The 25,378-nt window shown below is 49.8% G+C and overlaps 2 protein-coding genes across 5 annotated transcripts in view; one reads left to right on the forward strand and one right to left on the reverse strand.

Moving 5' to 3' along the window:
- Position 1: 1 nt before the first annotated feature.
- On the reverse strand, positions 2 to 4,172 carry GAMT (guanidinoacetate N-methyltransferase). Of its 2 annotated transcripts, XM_066566477.1 has the most exons (7): positions 4,058 to 4,172; positions 2,676 to 2,861; positions 1,852 to 1,997; positions 1,708 to 1,771; positions 1,089 to 1,156; positions 860 to 970; positions 2 to 709 (listed from the first exon to the last, which is right to left on the reverse strand). In XM_066566477.1, exons 2-7 carry the CDS (start codon positions 2,857 to 2,859, stop codon positions 569 to 571), a joined length of 714 nt encoding a protein of 237 aa, XP_066422574.1. In that variant the 5' UTR covers positions 2,860 to 2,861; positions 4,058 to 4,172; the 3' UTR covers positions 2 to 568. The 2 variants fall into 2 exon arrangements, with proteins under 2 accessions (XP_066422574.1, XP_066422573.1); XM_066566476.1 differs by lacking the exon at positions 4,058 to 4,172 and having other exon boundaries at positions 2,676 to 3,337.
- DAZAP1 (DAZ associated protein 1) overlaps positions 3,561 to 25,378 on the forward strand; it is a 25,675-nt gene continuing 3,857 nt past the window's right edge. Inside the window, exons 1-11 of one of the 3 annotated variants that reach the window (XM_066566457.1) lie at positions 3,561 to 3,703; positions 9,810 to 9,850; positions 10,289 to 10,455; positions 10,716 to 10,781; positions 11,298 to 11,408; positions 13,649 to 13,697; positions 17,930 to 18,012; positions 21,272 to 21,425; positions 23,501 to 23,530; positions 23,961 to 24,101; positions 24,862 to 25,044. In XM_066566457.1, coding sequence (XP_066422554.1) covers positions 3,672 to 3,703; positions 9,810 to 9,850; positions 10,289 to 10,455; positions 10,716 to 10,781; positions 11,298 to 11,408; positions 13,649 to 13,697; positions 17,930 to 18,012; positions 21,272 to 21,425; positions 23,501 to 23,530; positions 23,961 to 24,101; positions 24,862 to 25,044 — 1,057 coding nt within the window. In that variant the 5' untranslated portion in view covers positions 3,561 to 3,671. Of the gene's footprint in view, positions 3,704 to 9,809; positions 9,851 to 10,288; positions 10,456 to 10,715; positions 10,782 to 11,297; positions 11,409 to 13,648; positions 13,698 to 17,929; positions 18,013 to 21,271; positions 21,426 to 23,500; positions 23,531 to 23,960; positions 24,102 to 24,861; positions 25,045 to 25,378 lie in introns of those variants that run through there. The other 2 variants (XM_066566458.1, XM_066566459.1) reach the window with 2 other exon arrangements.

Raw genomic sequence — 25,378 nt, forward strand, 5'->3', positions numbered from 1 at the left:
GTTTGGGTATTTCATTCCTTTTAATGGACTTTATCCCTTCTGGGGAGAGAGGAAACATCATTTATTGAGCTCTGAGGGGGGGTTGGGGTCAGGATTTGCTGCCGTGGGCTTTGTCCAAAAAAGTTGGGAAACCTCCCTGGGGAGTTGCTTCAGGAGAAGCTGAAATGCCTCAGAATGCCTCAGATTGCCCCATTTCTCCCACCTGGTTTGGATTATTTGACTCTTATGGGGAGCCACCCTGTAATTTCTCAAAATGATGCAGTTTTTAGAAGAAATGGCTGGTTCTGGAACCCATTTGGCCAAAGGCTCTGAACCACACTGTGAAATTCCAGCTTAATTGAGAATTTGAAATCTTGAGGGGACAGAGCAGGGTGAGATCTTCCCCAGAGCCCACAAGACCCCTGTAGGGCAGGGGGCTCCTGGGGCAGGGGATTTCCTGTCCTTTTGTCCCCTGGAATCCATCCCAAGCCTCCACCCATCTCTTAGGGGCTTTAAAGAACATCAGAGCTTTTCTCCTCCTCCTCCTCCTCCTCCTCAGCTCACGCCCAGCTCCTCCTCGGGCGGGCCCTCAGTGTTTGAGGACGGTGGGGGTGATCATCCTGGGGTGGGAGTAGTAGCGGCACTCGGGGGGCGGCTGCAGCTCCATCACCCTCGTGCTGATGTTCTCCCTCCTGAACCCCGCCTGCAGCAGCGGCCCCACCTGGGTTTCCTGCGGGAGAGGAGGGCACGGAGGAGCAGCCGTGGGTTGGGGTGTCCCATGTGAGAAGGGACGGCTGGAGGAAAACCCCTCCGAGCTGCCCTCTGGCGTTCCCCAGCCTCGGAGTGCTCCGGCACAGCTTCGGGGAGGGGAGCAACTCACCTCAAACATCTTCTCGATGTCGCCGTACCTGGTCTTGAGCAGCTCCCCCCACGAGGTGAGGTTGCAGTAGGTGAGGACCCCTCCCGGCCGCAGCAGGCGGAAGGCGTGGCCCTGCCCCGGGAATTCGGGAATTTTGGGAATTCGGCTCAGCTCTTCCCGCTCAGCCCCCGGCCCCAGCTCCCCCTGGAGCCCCAGCTCCGCCCCGCAGAGCCGCTCCCCGAGGTGTCACCTTGATGAAGTTGAACTGATGCGTGTGCCAGGTGTCCTCTGACAGCGGGTAGGTGTCGTACAGGATCCCTGCCCGGGAACACGGGGCTGGCCGTTAGCTGGGAGAGACCCTGAGGGCTCCTGTGTCCCGGAAAAACTCCCCTCCAATGGCCTGGAATTGCTCTGTTCCCATTGCAATTCCCTCCCCATGTCTCTGACCCCTGGAAGGCAGCGATGTGATGGCCTCCAGGACAAGGATCTGCTCCCCAGGACAAGGATCCAGCCCAGGACAAAGATTTGCTCCCCAGGACAAGGATCTGCTCCCCAGGACAAGGATCTGCTCCCCAGGACAAGGATCCATGTGCCAAGGACAAGGATCTGCTCCCCAGGACAAGGATCCATTTCCCCAGGACAAGGATCCAGCCCAGGACAAGGATCCATTTCCCCAGGACAAGGACCCCAGACCTGTGCCCTGTCCCCAGCCCCATGGGAGAATCTGGTCTCCACCTGCACCCTGGCCAAACTGCTGCCCTCTTTCCATGGCTCAGGGATGTCCTGGGATGCCCTGGGCTTTGCTGCACCCCCAGTTTGCAGTGGGGTGCCCAGCCCAGCCCCTGCCCATCCTGCTGTTGGTGTCTCACCACTGAAGTGCCCGTCCGGCAGTGTTGGCACCACGTCCTCCCACAGCCCCTTCAGGGGCACCACCTGCGGGTGGGGGGCAGAGGGGTGAGGTTGGGGGGCCACAGGCACCCCCCAAGCCTGGCACAGCCCAGCCTGCCCCTGACCTTGTGTGGCTGTGCCTTGGCCCACTGCTCCAGGCGCCGGAAAACGCCCTCGTTGCACTCGATGATCCAGTGCTCGTCGATGCCGAATTCCTGCACCTTGGAGGCGGCGATGGCCATGCCAAACCCCACCTCCAGCACGCGGCCGCCTGCAGGTGGAACCCAGCACTCACAGCTCCGGGTTTTCTCTGCCTCAAACCCCCCCCAAGCTCTGAATTCTGACCCATTCTTTCCCCAGATTGAGCTCTTTGGGTGCAGGTTGGGAGCACGTGGTGCTGCTGGCACTGAGAAGTTGGGAGCAGCCCCATGTCCCTGTCATTTGCTGCACCCCACAGTGGCTCTTTGTCCCCAACAAACTGCTCCAGTTGATCCCAGTAAGAGCAAACAACATCCAACCATCCCTCTGCCAGGGAAACAGCCCCAAAAGCAGCAGATCCCAGGAGGAGAAACAGCCCCAAAAGTGGCAGATCCTGGGAGAGGAAACAGCCTCAAAAGTGGCCAATTCTGGATAGGAGGGGAAACAGCCCCAAAAGTGGCAGATCCTGGGAGGGGAACGGCCCCAAAAGCAGCAGATTCTGGGAGGGGAACGGCCCCAAAATCATTAGGGCCATGGGAGGTGGCTGCATCCCCTCTGCATATCCCCATCCCTGACACAAGGACGCAAGTGCCACCATGGCCCTGCTGCCCCTGGGGGCTCATGTAGTGGGGTCCCCCAGCAGAACATCTCCCCCCAGCCCAGCTGCTTTAGGGGAAGCTGCACCCCCAGCACATCCCAGAGCCCCCCGGGGAAGCTGCACCCCCAGCACATCCCAGAGCCCCCCCGTTACCCTTGGATGCAGCCACGGTAGCCAGCGAGTGCATGTAGGGCGTCTCCCAGCGCTCCATCACCGGCTTGCCCAGGATCTCCAGGTGGGCATCGGGCTCATCGTAGCCCGCCCTGGCCTCCCTCCAGGCCGCCCTGCAGTCCTCGCCCTCGGTGAAGATCGGCCCTGCTGCCGCTCCAGAGCTCATGGCTGCAGGAGGAAAGTCCAGCTGGACAGGCAGGGAGGGAGGGAGAGAAAGGGCCACCGGGCTCTTGGCCGGCTTTAAATAGCCCTGCTGGAAAGTGCTGAGTGTGCACAGCCGGCTGGGGCCCCTCCGGGGATCGGGGGCCCTTATCGGGAATGGGAGCCCTTATCGGGAATGGGAGCCCTTATCAGGAACAGGGCACCACGGGGCTGCCAGGCCGGAGGGGTCACCAGGGTGTCCCCGCTCATGGGCAATGGGACCCCGGGGATGGGCAGTGGGATCCCTGGGACAGGCAATGAGGACCCTCAGATGGGCAATGGGATCCCACGATGGGCAATGGGATCCCCAGGAAGGTCAATGGGACCCCCCCGGGATGGCCAATGCGACCCCGGGCATGGGCAATGGGACGCCAGGCATGGGCAATGGGGACCCTGGGATAGGCAATGGGACCCCCGGGATGGCCAATGGGATCCCGGGATGGCCAATGGGACCCCGCGGAGGCCCCGCCCCCCCGCGCGCGCGGACTGCCCTTCCCGCCGGCCCCCGCGCGCGCGCGGCCACGCCCCCCTCTGCCCCTCCCAGGGCGCGGCCCCGGAGACCCCGTAGCGAGGGACGGGTGCGCGCGCAGCGGCGGCGCTGAGGGAGCGCGAGCGCGCGGCGGGGGGGGCCGGGCCGGGCCGGGGGCGGCGGGGGGGGAACCGGGACACGGGAACCGGGACACGGCCGGGAGCGCCCGCCCGCGGCCCCACGACCCGCCGCTGGCACCGCCGCCACCGGAGGGAAGAGCCGGGCGCGGCCCCGGAGGAGTCGCCGCCATGAACAGCGTGGGAGGCGCCGATGAGATCGGGTGAGAGGAAGGGGAGGGCAGCGCGCCGGGACGATGGTGCGAGGTTCGGTCACCTTTTCCCGCAACCTCAGCACAGCGTCCCGCCGGAGCTCCCCCGGGCCGGGGGGCTGAGCGGGGACCGGTGGCGGGCTGGGGTGGGGGGGCGTTAAGGGGGAGCCGGTCCCGGGCCGGGGGTGCTGAGGGGGGGGCCGGTCCCGCCATGTTGGGGCCGTGAGGGCGCACACACACCCCCCCACCCCCCCCTCCCGTCACGTGACCGGCGCGCGCGCGGGGCTGCGGCAGGTGCGCGCGCCCAAGGTCACCCGCCCGCGGCGCTTCCCGCGCCCGCCCGCACCGGATCCCCCCGCGTCCCACCTCTGCCCCTTCGGGCCCTCCTCTCCTGTCACCGGACGCGGGGCAGGCGGGGTGGACAACACGCCGGTCGAGGGAGGGGACTGTCCCGCTCTGCTGGTGCGGCCTCACCTTGAGTCTTGCGTGCAGTTTTAGGCGCCACAGTATAAGGAGGATACTGAGGTGTTAGCGTGCAAAGGAGGGCAGCGGGCGTGGGGAAACCTTAGGAGGAGCGGCTGAGGTTACTTGGTGTGTTCAGCCTGGAGGAGTCTGAGGGGAGATCTCATCGCAGTTTAAAAGTTCCTCGTGAGGGGAAGCAGAGGGGCAGCTCCGATCTTTACTTCTGCCTCCAGCGACAGAACCCGAGGGAACGGCTGGAGCTGTGTCCGGGGAGGTTTAGGGTGGCTCTCAGGGAAAGGTTTTTCCCCCGCAGGATGCTGGAGCACTGCCCAGGCTCCCCAGAGAATGGTCTCGCCCTCGAGGCTGCCAGAACTCCAGGAGCGCTTGGACAACGCTCCCAGGGACAGGGTGGGATTGTTGAAGAGTTTTTGTGCAGGGCCCGGAGTTGGTCTCGGTGGTCCTTGAGGGTCTGTTCTGTGATTCTGTGACTCGGCTGGGGACCTTGTTCTGGTGACTCATCAGGGCCCCCCCGAGGGGCTTGCGGTGAGGAAGGGGAAGGTGGTGGGACAAAGGTGGCACCAAGAGCCTCCCCTCGCCCTCCGTGTCCCCCTCAGGGCTGCCCTCCCGAGCTCCCCTCTGCTGTCCTCTGCCCGGGATGTTCCAGGTGGGAAAATCCCGGTTTTAAGCGTTCCCGGGGATTTTGGGGCTTCAAACAGGAAACCTGACCCTGATCTGGTTCTTCTGACGTGCTTTTAGAATCATAGCAAGGCTTGGGTTGGGAGGGACCTTAGAGATCATCCAGCTGCACTCAGTATTATTCTGCTTGAGAACTGTACCCTGGTGACATTGAAATGATCAGGCTGCAGGCTTGGGCACGGTAGAACTCAAGGTAGTAAAAACCAAATTTTAAAAAATCCTTGGCTGGTTCTTCCAGTGCAAGTTTTGGCACTTCAGGACTGGTATTTGCCCATCAGGACTGGTCACCTTGTTTGAAACTGGAAACACGAACCACTTGTCCCATGCTGCTTGCACTGCTTTGTAAGCTGCTTATTTACTGCATGCTCTTAATTTGTAAATCCTAAAAGTGCAGGAGGCAGGGCAGGTGATTGGAATCTCACATTGGAATGGTTTGGGTTGGAAGGGTCCTTAGAGATGATCCAATTCCAGCACACATTGCATGAGGCCTGTTTAAATCAGTGGGTTTTGCTCTGAAAGCGTTTTCATTTGCTCCTGGGCCTTGTCTGGTGCCTTATGAGAGACCTGATCAGGTCTGACTTCCTGAGCTGTAGGTGAGTGCCAGGCTCCAGGTTATTCCATGGAATATCAGCTCCCCCCGAGCAGGCTGGGCTGTCACAGAGTTTGTTCCCAGTCACAGGCTGTGATCCTTCAGAGCTGTAATCAGATTGGGAACTATTGGGGGTTAAGCAGAGAGGGGAATTTTCTTTATTCTCCTCCCCCAAAAGTGCTCAGAGGGAAGATGAGAGCACAGAACAAACTCAGCTGCTCCAGGCCTCAGAAGGAAACTCTGGTTTAAAGCTGTTGTGAGAGGCAGGTCTGGATGGGAAGTTATGAATTCAGCTGCTTTTCTAGGCAGAGATTTTCAGAGAAAGTACCTAAGGAAGCTCTGAGCCTTGCAGGTGTGTTGGCATGGGTAGGGAGGGGCCTTGTGAGTGTTAGTTGTTATAATTAATTAATACTTGGGGCTGGTTTGGATGAAGAAAGGTGCTGATCTTGATCCTTTTGTCCTGCAGCTAATGGGGGCTGTGCTGAGGTGTTGATCAGAGCTATTAATCAAACCCCAGATTATTTATGTAGGCAAAGAGTTTGTGCTTTTGTTGGTTTTAAAATACCTGTATATGCTTTTTTTACTAATCCTGAGTTGATTTGCTCCAGCAGCAAGTGTGTTTATGGCAACAGACAAGAAATTAGCAATGAAAACAAGAAATTAGCAATGAAAACAAGAAATTAGCAATGAAATTCTCCCAGGAAGTAGGGAGGCAGAACACTTGGTTAAAACTTCTGATACAGCTGCAGCTTCTGAGGAGTCCTTATCCCACTTTCTGCTCCCGAGGCCATCCCTGTGGGGAATTCTGCTGCTTCAGGGCTGTTGCACCTGTCAGGATCTCACTGCTCGTGCTGGACAGACTCACCTGCCCAAAAGCCAGGCTGGTGCTTTGTGCTGGAGTGGCTTTGCATTCCAGCAGGGATGGACTGTAGTGTCCTCCAGCCTGTAAATTTGGAGCTTTATGGAGGTGTGGGCTTTGGGGTGGTGTCAGCAGGTGTGAACTACAAACATTGAAGAGCAGGAGGGGACACTCAGCAGGGGCTGCAGCTTCTTCCCAAGAGGCAGCAGCAGCCTCTGCTCTGTGGGAGCAGGGCAAAACCCGAGGCTGGGGCTGTGTCTGGGGAGGTTCAGGTTGGAGATCAGGGAAGGTTCTTCCCCCTGAGGGTGCTGGGCACTGACCAGGCTCCCCAGGGAATGGTCCCAGCCCCCAGAGCTCCAGGGGTGCACAGGGTGGGGTTGTTGGGGTGTCAGTGCTGGACTCAGTGCTCGTGGATCCCTCCCAACTCAGGATATTCTATCAGTTTTATACATTTCTATTCATTGAATAGCTGCCAGCCCATTAGAACCAAAAGTTGTCTGGGATGGAGCGTGGGTGAGACCTTGGGGAAGGGCTGGTGATGCAGCTGAGCGTGGGGGCAGGAGCACTCACACACCCATCCTGCCTCACAGCTGTACCATAGCACATCTGGAGTTTTGGGAACTTTGGCCCTGCTCAGTGCCTTCAAACCTTGGAGGATCCCAAGGCAGAGGATTCCTGGCTTTTGGTATTCCACAGCCTGTGTATAAGCCAGGGCTGTGGATTTCCATACAGCTGCTGCAGCTGGCCTTGAGCTACCCAGGGTGACTACAAATAATTCATGGTGGAATTGGAAGGTTTCAGTGACCTCCCTCCCTGCAGACAGCTTGGTGTTCTCTCAGAACACAGCTGGTACTTTTACAAGCATGTAAAATCAATTGATCTTTTATACCAAGCTATCAAATTTAGTTAAAAATACCCCAAAACAAACCAAAACCTCAAAAAAAATGTCACTAACACATATCAAAACATTATTGTGAATATAGCAGTAGATCAGCTGGTTTTACTTTGCTATTAGGAAATTAGAGTTACTTATTTTCCTAAAAAATAACAGCACAGCAGAGGGTTTGTGGCCTGTGTATGGGGAGGGAAGGTGGTCAGGGGACGATGGTGGGGCCACCTTGGCCAAGCCTGGACCTGTTGCTGTGAACTGGCTGCTGTTGCACAAGGCCCTGAGCCCGTGCCAGGAGCCAGAGCTCTGCCAGAGGGAGCTGAGGGCACTTCTCCAATCCTTGAGAGAAACTTTGTCATGCCCACAGAAAACAGGGAGGGCAGGGGTGCAGGGGCTGCCCTGAGAGGGCAGGGCAGGGGTGCAGGGGCTGCTCTGAGAGAGGGCAGGGCAGGGGTGCAGGGCCTGCCCTGACAGAGGGCAGGGCAGGGGTGCAGGGGCTGCTCTGAGAGGGCAGGGCAGGGGTGCAGGGCCTGCTCTGAGAGAGGGCAGGGCAGGGGTGCAGGGGCTGCTCTGACAGAGGGCAGGGCAGGGGTGCAGGGGCTGCTCTGAGAGAGGGCAGGGCAGGGGTGCAGGGCCTGCTCTGAGAGGGCAGGGCAGGGGTGCAGGGCCTGCTCTGACAGGGCAGGGCAGGGGTGCAGGGCCTGCTCTGAGAGAGGGCAGGGCAGGGGTGCAGGGGCTGCTCTGACAGAGGGCAGGGCAGGGCTGCAGGGGCTGCTCTGAGAGGGCAGGGCAGGGGTGCAGGGGCTGCTCTGAGAGAGGGCAGGGCAGGGCTGCAGGGGCTGCTCTGAGAGGGCAGGGCAGGGGTGCAGGGCCTGCCCTGAGAGGGCAGGGGTGCAGGGCCTGCCCTGAGAGGGCAGGGCAGGGGTGCAGGGCTGCCCTGCTGCTCTCAGGGAGGGCTGGCACGTCCTTTAGCACGATGATAACGCAGCAGTGACACTGAGGGCTGTCTGTGCCTCACATGCCAGCAGCTCAGTTGTTTGCTGGCTGCTCAAGGAGATGCTTTGATCAGTGCTTAACAGTTGCTCTGTTTTTGTGAAAGACAAGACTCGTGTCACGTCTCGGCCTGTGACTTGGGATCAGAATTTGCCTCAATGGAACAAGGCTCGTAGGTGCTGTGTAGTGTTGGATTTTGTCACTCTGGCTGGTGCAGAAGGGTTGTGACATGATGTCCTATCACAGAGAAGTGAATCAAAGTTGAAAGGGACAGGCTGGTTTTGTCAGTGAGCTGTCCTGCTCCACAGGAACTTCCAGGTGCAAGGCTTTCACTTTCCTGGTAGTCCCAGTGCACCTGCAGCTCTTACTGGGGCTGACTGGGCTCTCTCTGCCATTACCTGCCCTGAAAAGAGCAGGTGAGAGGAAGTTCAGTATTTTTTTTTGTTAGGAGAAATTCAACTTTGCCCATGTAAGTGAGGATGCAGGAATTTCCACCACCCTCAGCTGTACTCGGGTATAGGTGAAGGCAAGAAGAAGACAAAGCAAGGATGTGGTTTTTTCTCTTTGAGGTCTGATGGAGAACCAGAGGGCATCCTCCAAAAATAAACTTTGCCAGTGCTTGTCTGTGCAGAGCCATGGGGACATTAGCAGCAGAGTTTTTCACAGAATCACACAATCTCCTGGGCTGGAAGGGAAGCACAGGGATCATCAAAGCCCCGCACAGACACCCCAACAATCCCTTCCTGTCTCTGAGAGCCAGTGTTCAAATGCTCCTGGAGCTCTGACAGCTTTGGGGCCGTGCCCATTCCCTGGGGAGCCTGGGCAGTACCCAGCACTGTCTGGGGTAGAACCTTTCCTGATACCCAGCATGAGCCTCCCCTGACACAGCTCCAGCGTTCCCTGGGTCCTGCCCCTGCTCCCAGAGAGCAGAGGCTGATGCTGCTCCTCAGGAGGAAGCTGCAGACAGCTCTGAGGGTGTTTTTGGGGTTGATTCTTGGTACTGACAAAGGCCAAGTGTTGAGGTGGCTCTAACCAACCTTTAATTACTGAGTAAATGACTGCAGGAAGTTTTGGCACACCCAGGAGTTGATAAAGAGCTGCAGAACTGGCAGTCTGGCACAGAGCTCCTGTAGCACCTACCCAGGTCCTTGGGCGTGCTGGGACAGGAAACCCTGCAGATTTGGGTGCTCTTTGCAGAGCAAGAGTTGAATCAGTGTTGAGCAGTTCAGTTTGGGGTTTAGCCGTGACTTTCTCACCTGCTCATCGCTATCTCGAAACTGGGTTGTCCGATGGTTTCACAGGTGCTGCTGGATTAGTGCTGCTCTGTTATTTAGTACCTGCTGCACTGGTTTGACTTCTGTCTCAGGCCTGAGCCTGGCAGTTCTGCTTTTGCTTTCAGCCCTCCAGAAGGTGCTGGCAGCCAAGTGAGTGCTTTGTGGGGAGGGAGGAGCAGAGAGCAGGGATGGAGGAAGGCTTTGGTTTCATCAGCGGCTCTGAGTATGGTGCCAGCTTTGTAGGGTGTGTTGGAGGTCCTGGTACCCCCAAACCTGGCCAGAAGAGCTGAGCTGTGCCTTCAATCAGATGGAGCATCTGCTGTAGCCCCTAAAGCTGCCCTGTGCTTTGTTTGCAGGAAGCTGTTCGTGGGTGGCCTGGACTGGAGCACGACACAAGGTGAGCAACAGGCATTGGGCCATGGGGAAAACCCAGCCAGGAGCTCTTCACAGCCATTGCTGTGGGGAGGAGATTGGGCTGAGAGCCTCCTCCTCTGCTAAGTAATAAAAAATCCTGTAGAGACAACTCAGATATATGATTATATATATATATTTATATATGTTAATACTTTTAGGTTTATATTATTTGGTGATGGAGTTTTTGTCAGCTCAACAGACAACCCTTTTTATAATCACTTTCCTGCTGGTTTCCATTTGTATGAGTGGAAATAAACTGTTGTCTGCCATTTGTTTACAGGAAGTAGGATGTGATCATTTTCAAAAGATGAGTTTGAAGCTGTGTTCCATGTTTGCTGATCTGTTGTCTCATAATTGCAAACACAGTCTGGTGTTGTTAATATCTGGCTCTGTTTAATGCTTGCTTTTTTTTCTTTGACAGAAACTCTTCGTAGCTACTTCTCCCAGTATGGAGAAGTTGTAGACTGTGTAATAATGAAAGACAAAACAACAAATCAATCTCGAGGATTTGGATTTGTCAAATTTAAAGATCCCAACTGTGTGGGAACAGTGCTGGCCAGCAGACCTCATACGTTAGATGGCCGAAATGTAAGTTACTTTTGTATTATTTTTTTTTTCTTGCACCAGATTCAAAGATTTGCTTTAAATTCTGGCTCCTTATTTGCAGAGTGTCAGAGTTAACCTGGTTGTTGGTTTAAATGATTTCTTGTAAGGCAGCTCTTAACTCCATGGCTTGTGTTGTTTGAGCTCTGAGGAGCTGCATGTCAGCAGGGCTGGGTTCAGCTGCCACAAATGTAATTTTTAGAGGAAAATTCTGCTGAATTCTGACCAAAGTGGAACTTTTCCAGATTGATCCAAAGCCATGCACACCTCGGGGGATGCAGCCGGAGCGGACACGGCCCAAGGAAGGATGGGTAAGGAAAGATCCCTGTGTGTCCTCTGGAATTGCTTTGCATTGCATCCACGTTTAAAGGCAGAAGGCTGTATGCAGAACTGGAGTGTAAATCTCATTTCTAAAAAGTGTCTTTAATTTAGATTTCCATGGGCAGGCTCTGTGCAGAGCAGTGTCAGTTTGGGTGTGGTGTTTCCCAAGCTTTTAGTGATGCTTTTTTAGTGGAGTTGTTCAGATTGGAGAGCACTGGCAGGGCTGATGCTGTTCAGGCCCACTCCACACCCTGCAGCTTCACCAGATTTCAGTTTAGAATGAGTCAGTGGCCTCAGAACTCAGGCCCAGGATTCCTGGTCCTCTGAAGAACAGGGGACACTGAATCTCTGAGCTCTGAACGTGCTTCCCTTTCATGCCTGGGAAACTTCAAGGCTGGAGCTCTCTCCTCAGCCTGCCAGAGCCCATTGTTCATGGTTCAGTGTAAAATGATAGAAGCAGCCACCCTTATTGTTCTTCTGACTGAATTTTCTCCTCCTTGATTTAGCAGAAAGGATCCAGGAGCGATAACAATAAATCCAATAAAATTTTTGTTGGTGGGATTCCTCATAACTGTGGCGAGACAGAGCTCAGGGAATACTTCAAGAAGTTCGGAGTGGTGAGTCCTGGGGGGAAGGTGCCTCCCCTCCCTGCTGCCTCCTCTCACATTTCCTCAAGCTGTCAAATTTGGGGGTAATTTGGACAAATGGCTGGAGGGGCACCTGAAGCATTTTGTGAGAAACTGTAGTGGACATTCATCATCTGGAAATGTCCCTTGGCAGAACCTGCTGCTCATGTGGAATTTACTTTGCTGCTTCTGTCTCCTCGTGTTTAAGTCTACCTGATGCATTATTCTGTCCCTTCTTCCAAAAACTCCTGAGGTGCCTTAAGAATGATTCTTTTTATTATTATTATTATTATTTCCACCCTCACCCTCCTTTCTCTTGATAACTTTCAGCTGGGCAATTAAAAATGTCTGCTGATTATATTTTGGGAACAGCGAGTCTCTCGATGGGCTGGATTTTAAGATCCTGGTATTTGACTGTGTGTACAGATAGGTTAAATTTGGGTCTCCTGCCATTGTTTGGGGAGCAGTGGCTGCTTTCAAACCATCTGGAATCTCAGTTCTGATGTCCCTAGAACCTCCATTCTGAGACAAACTGCTGCTCATGCACCTTCTTTAATTCAGTTTGTAACCTTGGACTGAAATGATTGTATCCTCTCTGGTTTTTTTTAATTTTGTTGTTATTTAGTTTTAATTCCCATTTATCCCAGCTCTCACTGCCCTCAAAGAAGTGGGGGCATATGATAAACTACTGAATTAAATAATGCAGCTGTGAATAAGTTTGAGGAAGTTAAAGATTGTGTGAGTTAAATTCAGGACTGTGCTGGTAAAAATGAACTTAATTAGCATTTAGTGTAGTTTTTGATACTTTTTTCAATAGCCTTTTTCTGACATTTCTTAGTGGCAGCAAAGGATTTATTGAGAAACGAATTCTTAAGTTTATCAAGTTAAATCAGTGTTTTAAATTCCATTAAGATAATTCATTTAAAAAACACAAAAAGCAATAGCTAACAACTGTTTCTTTAGCTTGAAAGGCTGCAGTAGACTAATAATAAAAACAGGGAGCACGTTCCACAGCTGTGGGATGTAGTTTCAAAAGGCTCTTCCTCACAGACTTGGCTTTCCAGCTGTGCCCTGGATGCTGGGGAGATACAGGGTATGTCCTGCAGGTGTAGAAGGCAACAGCCACAACTGTAAGTGCCCTTCAAAGTAAGTAGTAGCACTTTACTCATAGTATAGAAATCAGAAAATCTTCCTGGAGTTGTAACGAGTCCCTTTGGAGCAGTGGAGTCTCACAAATGTTTTGTGGCCACGAGAGTGAAGAGCCCGAGGCAGGCACTGATTTTTCAGCCCTGGTAATTGCTGGGTCATTAAGGCCAAGGTGAAGAGGACCCAAATGGACCAGGGGAGGGACAAATGTGGCACTGATTGTCCCATGGCATAATCCCCACGTGGATCCCCCAGTAGGATGTGCTCAAGTGAATGCAGCAACTCAAACCCAAATGTTTTCTAGCTGGAAGTAAAGATAAAATCGTGTCAGACTTTAAACTCATTTTTACTCATGAGTAAAAATATCCTCAGATTGTCTTGAAGATGCAATTTTACAAAATCACACCCATTTTGTGACCACTTCTCTGCATCTGAGAGATTTCAGAGCAGTTCCCTTCAGCTGTTTGAATGTTGACATAAACATTACACCTCAGGTTTTGTTTAAATTGTAGCTCACTGTGGTGCTCATTCTGAGGAGAATAATCCTGAAGCCTTTGAACAGCTTGCAATTTCCATTTTTTCTTTTTTTAGGTTAAAATCCCACTGATACTGCTCATCCAGAACTTAGAGGGGTTTTGTAAAGCTTTTTAAAGCATTGCTTTAACTGGTGTTCCAGTAATTCAATCAGAGGAGCCCTGCATGTTCCTGGAGGTGCTTGCAGCTCAAGCTGCTTTGCATGGCAAAAATGAAAATGGTTAAAAATGGGAAAAATCATGTTTTAAAAAGCTACACTGATGAGTTGTTGGAAAACAAACCTTTGGGGTGTGTAACAGGCCATAGAGTGGGTACAAACAGTGCAAAAGCTCAGTGTTAAATTCAAATGTCAAGTGTGATGAGACAATAGAGATGAGCTCAGGCTTTCTAAACTCCCAGGAAGAGCAATATTCCCTATTTTTGTGCTGTTGCTGGGATGATGGCTGCACTTGGCTTGTGCTTTGTGGGTAGAGAGCAGGAACCAGCTGGTGGTGACTGTTCCAGCCCTCCCCTTGTAGCACAGGGAGTAGAATTTCCCTTCTCTCTTCCAGGTCACTGAAGTTGTAATGATCTATGACGCAGAGAAACAGAGGCCCCGAGGTAAAGGCTGATCTAGTTTGTCCTTGAAATTTCTTCATACTCTCCTATAGTCAGATGGCAAACTATTTCACACCATCAGAAAAGGTAGATTTTTTTTTTTTTTTCCTCCTATGTTGCCTCAGGAAAAAGAATAATTCACTGGGCAAACATCACTTCAAGTCTAGACTCTTCATCTCCAGCTTCACTTGGGTCTGTGCATTTCAACTTAGATGTTTCATGCTCATTGATGGGTTGGGGTTTTTTTTTAATAATTGAATGAAATTTGATTCTCAAGTCACTCCTGTGGCTTAAGGTACTTTTGAGGGGGGAAAAAATCAGCAGATTTTCCTCCTGTTGCACATGAAAGGTACGTTGGGTCTGTAAGTGCATGTGGGGTGCTCCAGCCAGAGCACAAGACAGGACAGAATCCATCCATCACCTGCTTTTTGTTTTGGTTAAATGGCTTCACCTCAAATTAAAGAAAAACTCTCCTGAAACAACACAAAATAATTCTGAAATATATATATATATATGTATATTTTTAATTGGGATATACAATTCCTGTATACCAGATTGCTTTGTAAGAGGGGAGGAGAATAAAAAAACCCCAAAAACCTGAAAGATTCACTAGATATTGAATCAAGCTGGGAACCTTTGGTCAAAATATGAAGCAATTCCATGTCACCCACGTCCCTTTGCATCCACCATTTGTTTGCCAAGGAAGAGGCAAGATTTTGGCACGTGAAGCTTAGCTGTGCTCCCACCCTGTAGCATGTTGGACATGCTAGAGAATAGTTTGCCATCTGAACTTTTCATTTCTCTTCTGCTTCATTATTAAGAAATATATCCTTCACTTCATATTTATTAAGCTGTTAAGTCTTAGTTTTATTTTTAATTTAGACATACATCCTTAGTGACATATTTAAGTGTTTCATAGTAAAGTATGGTAATGTTAAGTAAGTTCTTTTTTTTTGTTTCTTTTCTCTCTGTGAATTGTTGGACTGTGATTAACGATATCTCTTTAGATTTCTTCTCTCTAGGTGATAATTTATCACAGAGGTACAGGCCAGTTCCGCAGTCAGAGGAGGGACGGGCTTTGTCTTTTATTGGAGTGTAAACGAAGTTTCAATATATTTGTTTTTTTGTTTTCTTGCTTTAGCTACCCTAATCTTCTTCCAGCAGATACCTTTGATTTAAGCAGCACATAAATTCATCTGTTTCAATGCTTTAGAGCAGCTGGTTTTGGATAGAGGAGACAAAGGCACTGGCATTCAAATGTAATTTGGGGCTCAAGTTCTAAAATATTTCAGTAATTATTGTATCATCTCTATCTTTGCAATATTTAATCCCAGCCTTGCAGCCTCTGTGCAAAAGGTACTTAAACATCATGCCTGGTCTGGATTAATCCTGTCTCAATTAATGGCTTCTCTGCTTTAAGCTCTACTAAAAGCAACACAGGCAAAGGAGGGCTTGGGGTGCAAAGCACAAGTGCCAGGTGGGGGAGAGGTCTTGTCTCCACCCACAGAAGACTTTCTCCCCTAATTAATCAGACTTCTTAAGCACTTCTTGAATCCTCTCTCTCTCTGCCTTTTGTTTCTGTGCTGTTCTGGGCTTTTTTTAGTGTGCTGACTAACACATCTCCCAAAATGGCCCTGGCAGTCCCTGGGGGTGCTAGGAAAAATTCCTCGAGTTTGTATTGGGTACTCCTGGTTGTACATCCCAGAACACATTTTCTCTTGCCTTTTTCTCTGTGTTCTCTTGCTGTTCTGTCCCCTTACCCTTTTAATAATTGTAGATAAAATTCCAGAGGCCGGTTCAGTGCCATCTCTCCTCAGTCCCTTCTGAATTTTGCCTTTTCCCATTCACTTTACCACCCTTCCTGTGGGAGTGCACATTGCTTTACTGGTAGGAGGAGGGAACATGATCCCTGTTCTAATCCCTGTAGCATCCATTCACCTCCAGCTGCTCAGGAGGCACCAAATTCTCAGGTGATGTCCTTGAGGAGCTGACTGGGGTCAGGTGTCCACGTGATCTTTGCTTCCTCCCAGTCCTACCTGCTCCTGCCAGCTCTGCCTCATCCAAACTCTCCCACGCCCCAAGCACAGCAGCCATGGCACATCTCTGAAGGAACCAAGTGGCTTTGGTGCACTCTCAGCTTCTCCTGGTTCCACCAGCTGGGAAGGGATTTCCAGGTTCTTGCTTTGTCTGTTCTCCTCCTCTCTTGGCTGCAGACCAGCTCTGTCGCTCTGGTTTGCTCCTCTTGGATTCCTGCTGGATGCAGTTCATTTCTCCAGCCTTTAACAGAGTCCTGTCCTTCAAAAGCTAAAGCTGCAGGTGGTGGATTTCATCACTTCTGCTTAAAACTTCACCTTGGAGTTTTGCTGTGCTACTCTGATTTCTGTACTCTTCTTTATCTTGTGCTGTCTGACCCTTTTAAATCCCCTTTTTAAAATTTATGTATTGCTTTTCTCAATGCCCTCTTGCCCTCCCTGTTCCACCCCTCCAACCCCATCCCACAATCTATTCCCCTCCTTTAGCTTTGGAATCAAATTTAACAACAACCTTCACATCCAGATGGAATCCATTGTTTTTCTTCCCCATCTCTTTTTAGACAAAGGCTGGAATACTAAACGTGATTTAAATACAAACACTTTTCCTTTGGCTCCAACCCTCGGATTTCTGGTTAACTCAGACAAATATATTGTGATGAAATGCTGCTCTCAGCTTCGAGGCTGCTTTCATCACAGCTCCACAAAACTTCGTTTATACTGCCAGTCTCTTGTGTGTGGGAAATGCCAAGTTTTTTCCTTTTTATTTTCAGTTTATTTTAGTGATGTCTTTTGCTCTTGTTGCTGACAGCAGAATTTGACCTGCTGGAATCTATTTTGGCCTGTATCTTTGTGTATTTTTATATATATATATATATATAAACTTTCTCTACACTAGGCCTCTTTGGGCTTACCCAACACAGTTGGATAAGCGTGGAGAGACATTCCCGTGCTAGATCTGTATTCTGTAACGCTTTAGAGCAAGATTTGGCTGCTGTCAGCACTAGCTGCAAAGCAAAAACGCAAACCAAGGGGGAAATCTTGGGTTTCAGAAAAGCAGAACCGCATCCATGTTCCATAAACGCTTCCCACGCCGCACCTCGGGTTTCTTTTTCTAATTTTTATTGCTCTCCCCCCTTTCCCTCCCTCCGTAGCTAATCCAAAGAATGGCACAATTCCTGTACTGCATGTGTCCCTCCCTGCCCTGGGTTGTCCCCACCAGCAGCCAGGGGGTGATGGCATGAAGCAGCCGCCTTGTCCTGGGGGATTAACCACTATTTTGCCACTCTCTCGGCTGTGTCAGCAGCTACAACCTACGTGCAGTGGTTCTCAGAGTCACCTCCAAAAGAGGAGCTTTGCCTCCTTTCCCAGAGGTTTTTTCTCCAAGCATCAAAAGCTGCTGGATCCAGCTGAGCTGCCAGCAGCCAGGGCTGTGGTCAGGTGGAAGGGAATGAGCCGCCCATTGGGAAGTTTTGTGGATTTTTTCAAAAGGAAATCAATAGGAAATACAAGAAATGAAACGGATTCAGGACGTGGCAGCAACACCACGTTCTGTGTGAGCAACACCTCACAGGGGGCTGCCTTGTTGGGAAGGAGTAACACCTGTTCTGTGCTTTTTCTCCAAGGTGTGGAAAACTTGAGAACCTCTGATGTAGGTTGTTAGTTTCTGAAGCTTCTCATTCATCCATGGAGTGGTAAAATTTCTCATGCTTTAACAGCTACATTTCAAAACTAACTTTCTTTTCTATGGAAAATATTCCCTAACTGGAAGCTGGGCTAAGGGATTGGGAGGAAGTTGCTTTGCAGCTTTGGGGAACAGGGATATATGATAGGTTTTCCTTGGGAAATTAGCCTGAATCAAAGGGAGGAGCAGCAAAGTTGTTTGACTTCAATCTGCTATCCCACAAATCTTTTGATTTTAGCAGTTTTTTTTCCATTTCCTGGTAGGTGGATGAGGAATAAAATCAAATTAAAAGCCGGTTAACAAGCTCAGTTCGAAGCTGCATGCGCACAATCGAGACGAGGCACTAAAGCCTCTTCACAGGAAGTATCCATTGCAATTTCCTCAGAGTTTTTGCCAATTGAACACAAGTGTCGTTATCTGAAACCCCTGCTTGAACCCTTGGTCTGCCCCTAATACTGTTCATCATCCTGTTTTGTGTCACAACACCCTGCTACCTTGATTCACTCTTCGTCGTTGGCTAGGTTTTGGATTTATTACTTTCGAGGACGAACAATCAGTGGACCAGGCTGTCAACATGCATTTTCACGACATCATGGGCAAAAAAGTGTGTAGTTGTAGTTTTATTTTACCTTAAGAAAGAACCAAGTCTTGGGCAACGAGCGATTTCACTGGGGAATCCAACTGAATTGTTGATGGGAGAGCACAGCAGTCCAAATTCAAGGCTTTATCCATGGAGGTGGGGAAAGTCTGAGTTTGTGGAGAAGGGCAGTGAGGATGGGGGCAGCCTGGGGAAGGGAGGGATGGAATCCTGAGGATTCAGGCTGTGGGCTCTGCTTGGGGTGAGGCCTTGTGTGTACAGACCTGGGGGCTGCTCTGGCTGAGCAGATGAACTGGGATCATCATCTCTGGGGTGAACTGGTGCTCACTGCCTCTGCTTTGAGCACTCTTGTGGTGCAAGGAGAGAAATCAGCGATTTCCAGCTGTTGGAAAAGCAGAATCCCAGTGAAATCCGAGTTCTTCAAGGCTTGGTTTAAGATACCACTCCTTCAGATGTGTACTTGATACTCAAATCTTGAGGTGGTGTCAGACGATCTGCTTTATATAATCTTAAACTTTAAAAGAAAAAGGGAGAAAAAAAAACATCCTGAAGGATTGGTTTTTTAAAAAATTGGGTCACTTACTGTGAAACTTTGATACCAACCCACGTACTCTATATAGTATTTAACCACAATGCAGTTAAGTGACCTCTGGTTGTTTCATCTTCATACTGTGTTGTCAGCAAACGGGGCTTGGATAGGCAGGAATTTTTTAGGCTCCTTTGATGTTACTCAGCAAGGAACATATTTTTACCTGTGGAAGAAAAAAAAAAAAACAAAACAAAAACCCAAACCTAAAAGCAAAATAAATTGTTGCAGGACACCCAAGTTTTAAAAGAGTAATTTAAAGAGAAATGAACCACAGGAAATTCTGGTAAATTTAAGTCCTTGCACGGCTTTAAGGTACATCCAGATTTTAAACTAAATGTTAAAACTGCTAAACTTGAAGTGAGGGCGTTCAGGGAGACGCAGAAGATTCTCACATTCCTTAAATTATGTGCATTGTATGAGGTTTTTAATTGTCTTTAAAGTCTTTTGTCTGCTGATATTTCATAAGCCTTTCCTTAGCTAGCAAGGGACACACTCACTCTGCATATCAGTGCAGTTCTGGTTCATTTTGCAGTGTAATAATGCCTTTAATTGCTGTGAACCTGTTTTGGGGTGCAGGGCTGGGTGGTTCCCTGATAATGGGAACAAAGGAATGGACTTGTGGGATCCAGAACATCAGTTCTTGGTTCCTGGTGTGATGCTCCCAGGTGGAGTAAATCACACAGGGGTGTGTAAGGATCACCTGTATCCCCCCAATATTCCCTGATCTGCCCTTGGGATTGCCTTCAGCAAAACCCTCAAGTGGGAGCTGATCCCACAAAGCAGCAAATCCAAATGGGAACAAAGGATAAACATCCCAGGGTGCTGGGAGAGGATGGAGAGCCCAGTGCGAGCCTGGATGTCCCCTCATTGCTGCTGACACAGCACTGGGACTTGGACTTCTGTGTTCCCCAAACAAACCCAATTCCAAACTGAAATAATTGATTTTTGCCCTTTCTCCCCCCCCTTTCAGTGACAAAAAAACCCCAAAAAATAAAATCAGGATTCAGGGATTATTAGCTCAGGTTAAAAGAGTTGCCTCAGTTCTTGGGGTAAGCTGGGCTCTAGGCAGGTGTGGAATTTGAACCTCCCTATTGCACAGGGAATTTTCAGTCCTCACTTTGGCAGTTCCCTGCTTCCAAGTGTGCACTGAAAAATTAATGGGATTCTTCCACAAGGATTAATGAGCTCCAGATCCCCTGCTCGCTCCTTCACTGCCTAATCATGCCTGCTTTAAAAATGGTATCTCTGTCTTTTTGGTAATTAAAAAGGTATTGCTGAAATGAATCCATATGTTGTTGAAAGGAGGGGGAAAAAATTAAAATTGCAAGAAGGCCTCTGCTTTTGTAAGCAATAACCGAATTCCCTCAAGGCAAATGTGTTAAGACTCATTAATTTGAGTCCTTTGAAAAATTCCCTTGGTTCCTCTCTGGAAGGGCCTTGAGCTGACAGAGATTTGGTTACTGTCATGTCTCATGTCCTTGGGGCATTGGCAGGGGGGGTGTGGGGGGCTTTGTCCTTGCCTTGTGCCTGTTTCCTGTTTGTTCTCCAACATGAATGGCTTTTAAGACATGGCAGGAAGAATTCTGAATACTTTATTTTCCATACTACTCAGGCCCATTGATGATTGAGATTTATTTTCTTTGTACTCTGGCACCCATTAAAATTAATCATGAAAAAAAAAGCCTCAAATTCAGCGAGTGCTGAGAGGGTTTCATTAAATCAGAACTGGATTTTTTTTTTTTTTTTTGAGAGGTTTATGTTGAATGTGCAGCTTATTTTAAGTAGGTCAAATGCACTTATTCCATGGCTGGGAACACTAGGACATTTTATCTTGGAATGAAATAAGTTAAGCACTGTGGTTACTGATTTTTAAAACAGGAAGGGTTTTGTTACTGACTTAACACAGTATGAAGATTGCTTCTTATTGACTCAACTGTCCATTTTTATTACTTGCATGTTTGTTTACTTTTTTGTTAGATGTAATGTAAGATTCTCTTATCACATCCATTCCCTCTGACATTGTTTGAGTTAACTGAGATTCTTTAAGCGTTAGCCTGGGGAAGGTAAGTCTTTATCTTCCATTAGACATTTAAATAAAATCTTAAGTTTAAAAAAAAAATACAACAATACAAAAAAAAATCTCAAAAAATGTGTGTTTCTCAGGTATGAGCAGAGCTGAAATTGCAGTTAGTTGGGGTGGGTTAAACTGTCACTTCCAAATGGACCCCAAACATGTTTGGTTAAAGCATTAGTACCCTTTTTCAGAGCAGCCTCTTCACTCAAAATTTTGGTTTTTTAACTGAAAACATCATCTTTGTATCTCCTGCCTTGAACATGAAATCAGTCTGTCATTAATGTCCAAGATTCTGCTGGTTTAGGTGCAGAGCTGCTGTAAGAGGGTACTGCTGTTTTAAGATTAAAGCCAACGAGACTGAAGCGATTTGTAGGATGCTTTTCTCGGAATCCCTCAACAGTAGGACTTGTAATTCCTTACCATCACCTACACTGTACCTGAGAAACATTGTAAATTACTGGCCTTAAGTTTTAATAATTAAGTACTTAGACATAAGTCATAAGATGCTAAGTGTAGTCTTAAGTGTACCTGCGGGTGTGTGTGAGGGGCCGGGGGGCGCGGGGCCCCCCCAGCCCTGCTGAGCGCTGCCTCTGTTTGTTCAGGTGGAGGTGAAACGCGCCGAGCCTCGGGATAGCAAGAGCCAAACTCCGGGGCCGCCGGGGGCCAGCCAGTGGGGGAGCAGGATCATGCCAAGCGCTGCCAACGGCTGGGCAGGGCAGCCCCCTCCGACCTGGCAGCAGGGCTACGGCCCCCAAGGTACCGCCCGCCCTGACAGGGTGCCAGCCTCTCCTTGTCCTGCCTTCCCAGCTCGCTCCACCTTGGTTTTCTGGCCTAGGTGTTGTCCCCAGCTTTATCTCCCTTATAGCACCCCAAGGTACCGCCCGCCCTGACAGGGTGCCAGCCTCTCCTTGTCCTGCCTTCCCAGCTCGCTCCACCTTGGTTTTCTGGTCTAGATGTTATTCCCAACTTTATCTCCCTGATAGCACCCCAAGGTACTGCCCAGGGTGCCACCCCCTCCCTGTCCAGCCTTTCCAGCTCGCTCCACCTTGGTTTTCTGGCCTAGATGTTATTCCCAGCTTTATCTCCCTGATAGCACCCCAAGGTACTGCCCACCCTGACAAGGTGCCAGCCTCTCCTTGTCCTGCCTTCCCAGCTCGCTCCACCTTGGTTTTCTGGTCTAGGTGTTGTTTCCAGCTTTACTTCCCTTATAGCACCCCAAGGTACTGCCCACCCTGCCCAGGGTGCCACCCCCTGCCTTTCCAGCTTGCTCCACTTTGGTTTTCTGGTCTAGGTGTTATTCCCAGCTTTATTTCCCTTATAGCACCCCAAGGTAGTGCCCAGGGTGCCACCCCCTCCCTGTCCAGCCTTTTCAGTTCACTTCACTTCAGTTTTCTGGTCTAGATGTTGTCCTCAGCTTTATTTCCCTGATAGCACCCCAAGGTGCTGCCCACCCTGCCCAGGGTGCCACCCCTTCCCTGTCCCACCTTTCCAGCTCGCTGCACCTTGGTTTTCTGGTCTAGATGTTGTCCCCAGCTTTATCTCCCTGATAGCACCCCCATAGATTTCCACCCCCCATTGATTTCCACCGCCCAGTCCTTTGTGAGGTTTTTCCACTGCTTTTCCCAAAAATCTGTTTCATTGGCAGAAGGCATTGCCAGGCCTGGCACGTGTCCCAGGTGTGTCCCACCTGTTCCCTTTGGAGCTGCCTCTCCCCACATGGAATCCCCGTGGGTTGGGGGAACTCAGAGAAGGTGTTGGAAAGGCTCCAGCTGTGACTCCAGCACAACACCCCGATGCCAAATTTGGCTGATAAATGGCTTTTCAAGGATGAGGCAGTTTCAAAGGAAGTTATCAGGAAAATCTGAAAGGGATGAGGGGGAAATGGATGGCCTTGACTTTGAATTTTATTGCTTAATGTAGCTTGGGAAAGCACCAGGCAGCTCTGGTGCAGGGAGCACTCAGTGCACACCAGGAGCCCTGCAGGGCTCGGGAGCAGCCTGGGTTTGATGGCTGCAACCCCCCTGAGATTCCAGAGGCAGGATAAACATGCTGAGTTCATCCAAAGACAATTTTGATAACTTCTGGAGAAATGCAGAGGGGTAATTGAGTTGCTGTGACTTGCTTGCTTTGAGAGATGAGAAATGTTCACCTGGGGGGGCTGCAGGGAGCGTGGCTGCTCCATCCCCGCTCCACGGATGGAAGTGCAGCACAGGGATTGCTCATTTCCCCACGGTGCTGATTAACTTGAAAGCTGCAGCTGAGGGTTGACATTGTGCACAGATGTGCTAATCTGCAAACTGAGAAACTCCCATTATTTTCCATGCAGTGATTAGTAGGGAAAATGATATCTGATCTCCTGGAAAGATTAATGTCAGACACGAGCACATTTATCCTTCAATCTCAGCGCTGCACAAGGGATGGGAAGGGCTTTTTTTATGCTTCAAAAACTGCAAAAATAACTCAGATAAACCTGGTAGTAAATTAAGAATCCCTTGGATGTGTAGTCTGCTGAGGTTCTCCAGGGTTTTGTTCTCTGTAGTGCTGTAATTTCTTGCACTTGGTATGTGGCAGCTCTCGAATGCTCCATCTGATTTGGGTTTGGGAACTGCTGTCTTTACTGAGTGTCATTTGCTGAATGATTCAGAGTCTTTCCAGAATTGCACATTCAGAAATAGTCCCACAATGTTGCTTAGGCCATAAAAATAGCTCTATAAGGGACACAGGGAGGATACCCAGTCTATCCCAGAGCCAAATCCTTCTTCTTGCATCATCCCTGCTCCAGAGCACGCAGCTTCACTGATGTCTAAGGCTCTTTTTTTGTTCTGTTGTAGGGATGTGGGTGCCAGCTGGACAGGCAATTGGTAAGTACATTATATGGGACCAATTCTGAAAGGAAAAAATCCTCCCAAGCACAGGGTGCAGCTTCTTTGAGCATTCACAGTGATTTTTGGATTTCTGTAGGATTTAACCTACATTTAAAAGCTTGATTGAATTTGTCCTGCAAGAACAGAGGGGAAGACAGTGGCTTCTTAGCAGCTCAGTAATGGGAGCTGACACACATCCTGCTGTTCCAGCCACATTAATTTGTTACCAAGGGATTACATGCTAAACTGCAATTATTTACAGTGGGGATACTTGGAGGACAAATATTTCCCAAAGTGAGGATTCATAGAAGGCTGAACCTGTTTGAAATGCACCCAACAGCCTTACCCCATCTAGAGGAAGCTGACTCCAGCAGCAGCTCCTTGCTATTCATCTGCTTCAGTTTTTGGTTTTCTCTTCCTTTTCCAGGTGGATATGGACCCCCTCCTCCAGGCAGAGGAGCTCCTCCCCCGCCACCACCATTTACCTCATACATTGTCTCCACACCTCCCGGGGGATTCCCACCTCCACAAGGATTTCCACAGGGCTATGGCACCCCTCCACCATTTAGTAAGTGACCCCCAGGAGCTGGAGCACATCCAGCTTTTCCTCGTTGTTTGCTGGACTTGGATTTCCCCCTGTGTTTCACCTATCCTTAATTATTTTTCTCAGATTATATATTCAGAGCTATAATTAACTATAGCATGATTTTTTTCCTTGGATTATTTTATTCTTGGATGCAGTAATCATTTCTGTTCTCTAGTTTAAATCTGTGTTGCTAAATGAATTTAGATATATTGTGCACCATTGTCAGGACATCAGAGAGAAAACTTAAAGCTCACTGTTGGTGACCAGGGCCAAACACAGGCAGGGGTTTTTGGAGGAGCTGAAGGAATTAGGATCACAACTGGGACTGGAAATACAAATAGGATTTTAGCACCTACCTCTCAGGCCACCATTTCAAAAGTCTCTTACAAACCTGGTTTAAAGGAGGTGGAAAATAGTATCCAGTTATCTTGAGATACTTTTTCCTCCTAAAATCCTGGATAATTTGGCTTCCTCCTCACTTGTCATGTCTGTAAGCACAGAGTTTGGCCCCCAGTTCTGCTTTATCCCTTTCTCTGTGCTCTGCCTCTGGGGGGACATTTCTCCCACCTGTGCAAGGTGTTGAGATCTTTGGGCTGTGGGGGTGACCAACGTGTTGAGGTGAATCTGTGCAGCCACTGGTCCCAAACACCTGGGGTTTAATGGCCTCAGAAATGTTGGTTTTAAATGGTATCTTCTCTGAAGCCAAGCAGGATGTTGATGTTCACCTGTTCTGTCCTTGCAGGTTTTAGTTATGGTGCTCCACCTCCTCCACCTGACCAGTTTGCCCCCCCTGGAGTCCCCCCTCCGCCTGCCACTCCAGGGGCAGCACCACTCGCTTTTCCTCCACCACCACCACCATCTCAGGCAACTCAGGACATGAGCAAACCCCCGACTGCTCAGCCAGAATTCCCTTACAGTCAGTTTGGTGAGTAACTGCTGCAATTCATCCCCTTTCCCTTTAGTCCTGGCTGCACAGTGTTGGACACAGTTTGCTGCAGGCACTTCTCCAGGATGGGAATGCTCCCACCAGCTCAAGCCATCCTTAAATCATGCAATGTTCTAGCCAGAGGGAATTTTCTTAGCTCTAAAGTGTTGCTTTTGTGCTGTAAAATAAGCTTCAGGGATTTGTGCACTGCCAGGATGAATTCCTGGTTTCCACTCTCCCCAAACCTGTAGCTAAAACTTCCACTCCAAGAGCTTCACAGAGCTTGTAGTGAACTTTTTTATTTTTGTGTCTCCAGACCTTGGAGAACAGACTT

The sequence above is a fragment of the Molothrus aeneus genome, chromosome 27, assembly GCF_037042795.1.
Source record: "Molothrus aeneus isolate 106 chromosome 27, BPBGC_Maene_1.0, whole genome shotgun sequence".
Taxonomy (NCBI): Eukaryota; Metazoa; Chordata; class Aves; order Passeriformes; family Icteridae; genus Molothrus; species Molothrus aeneus.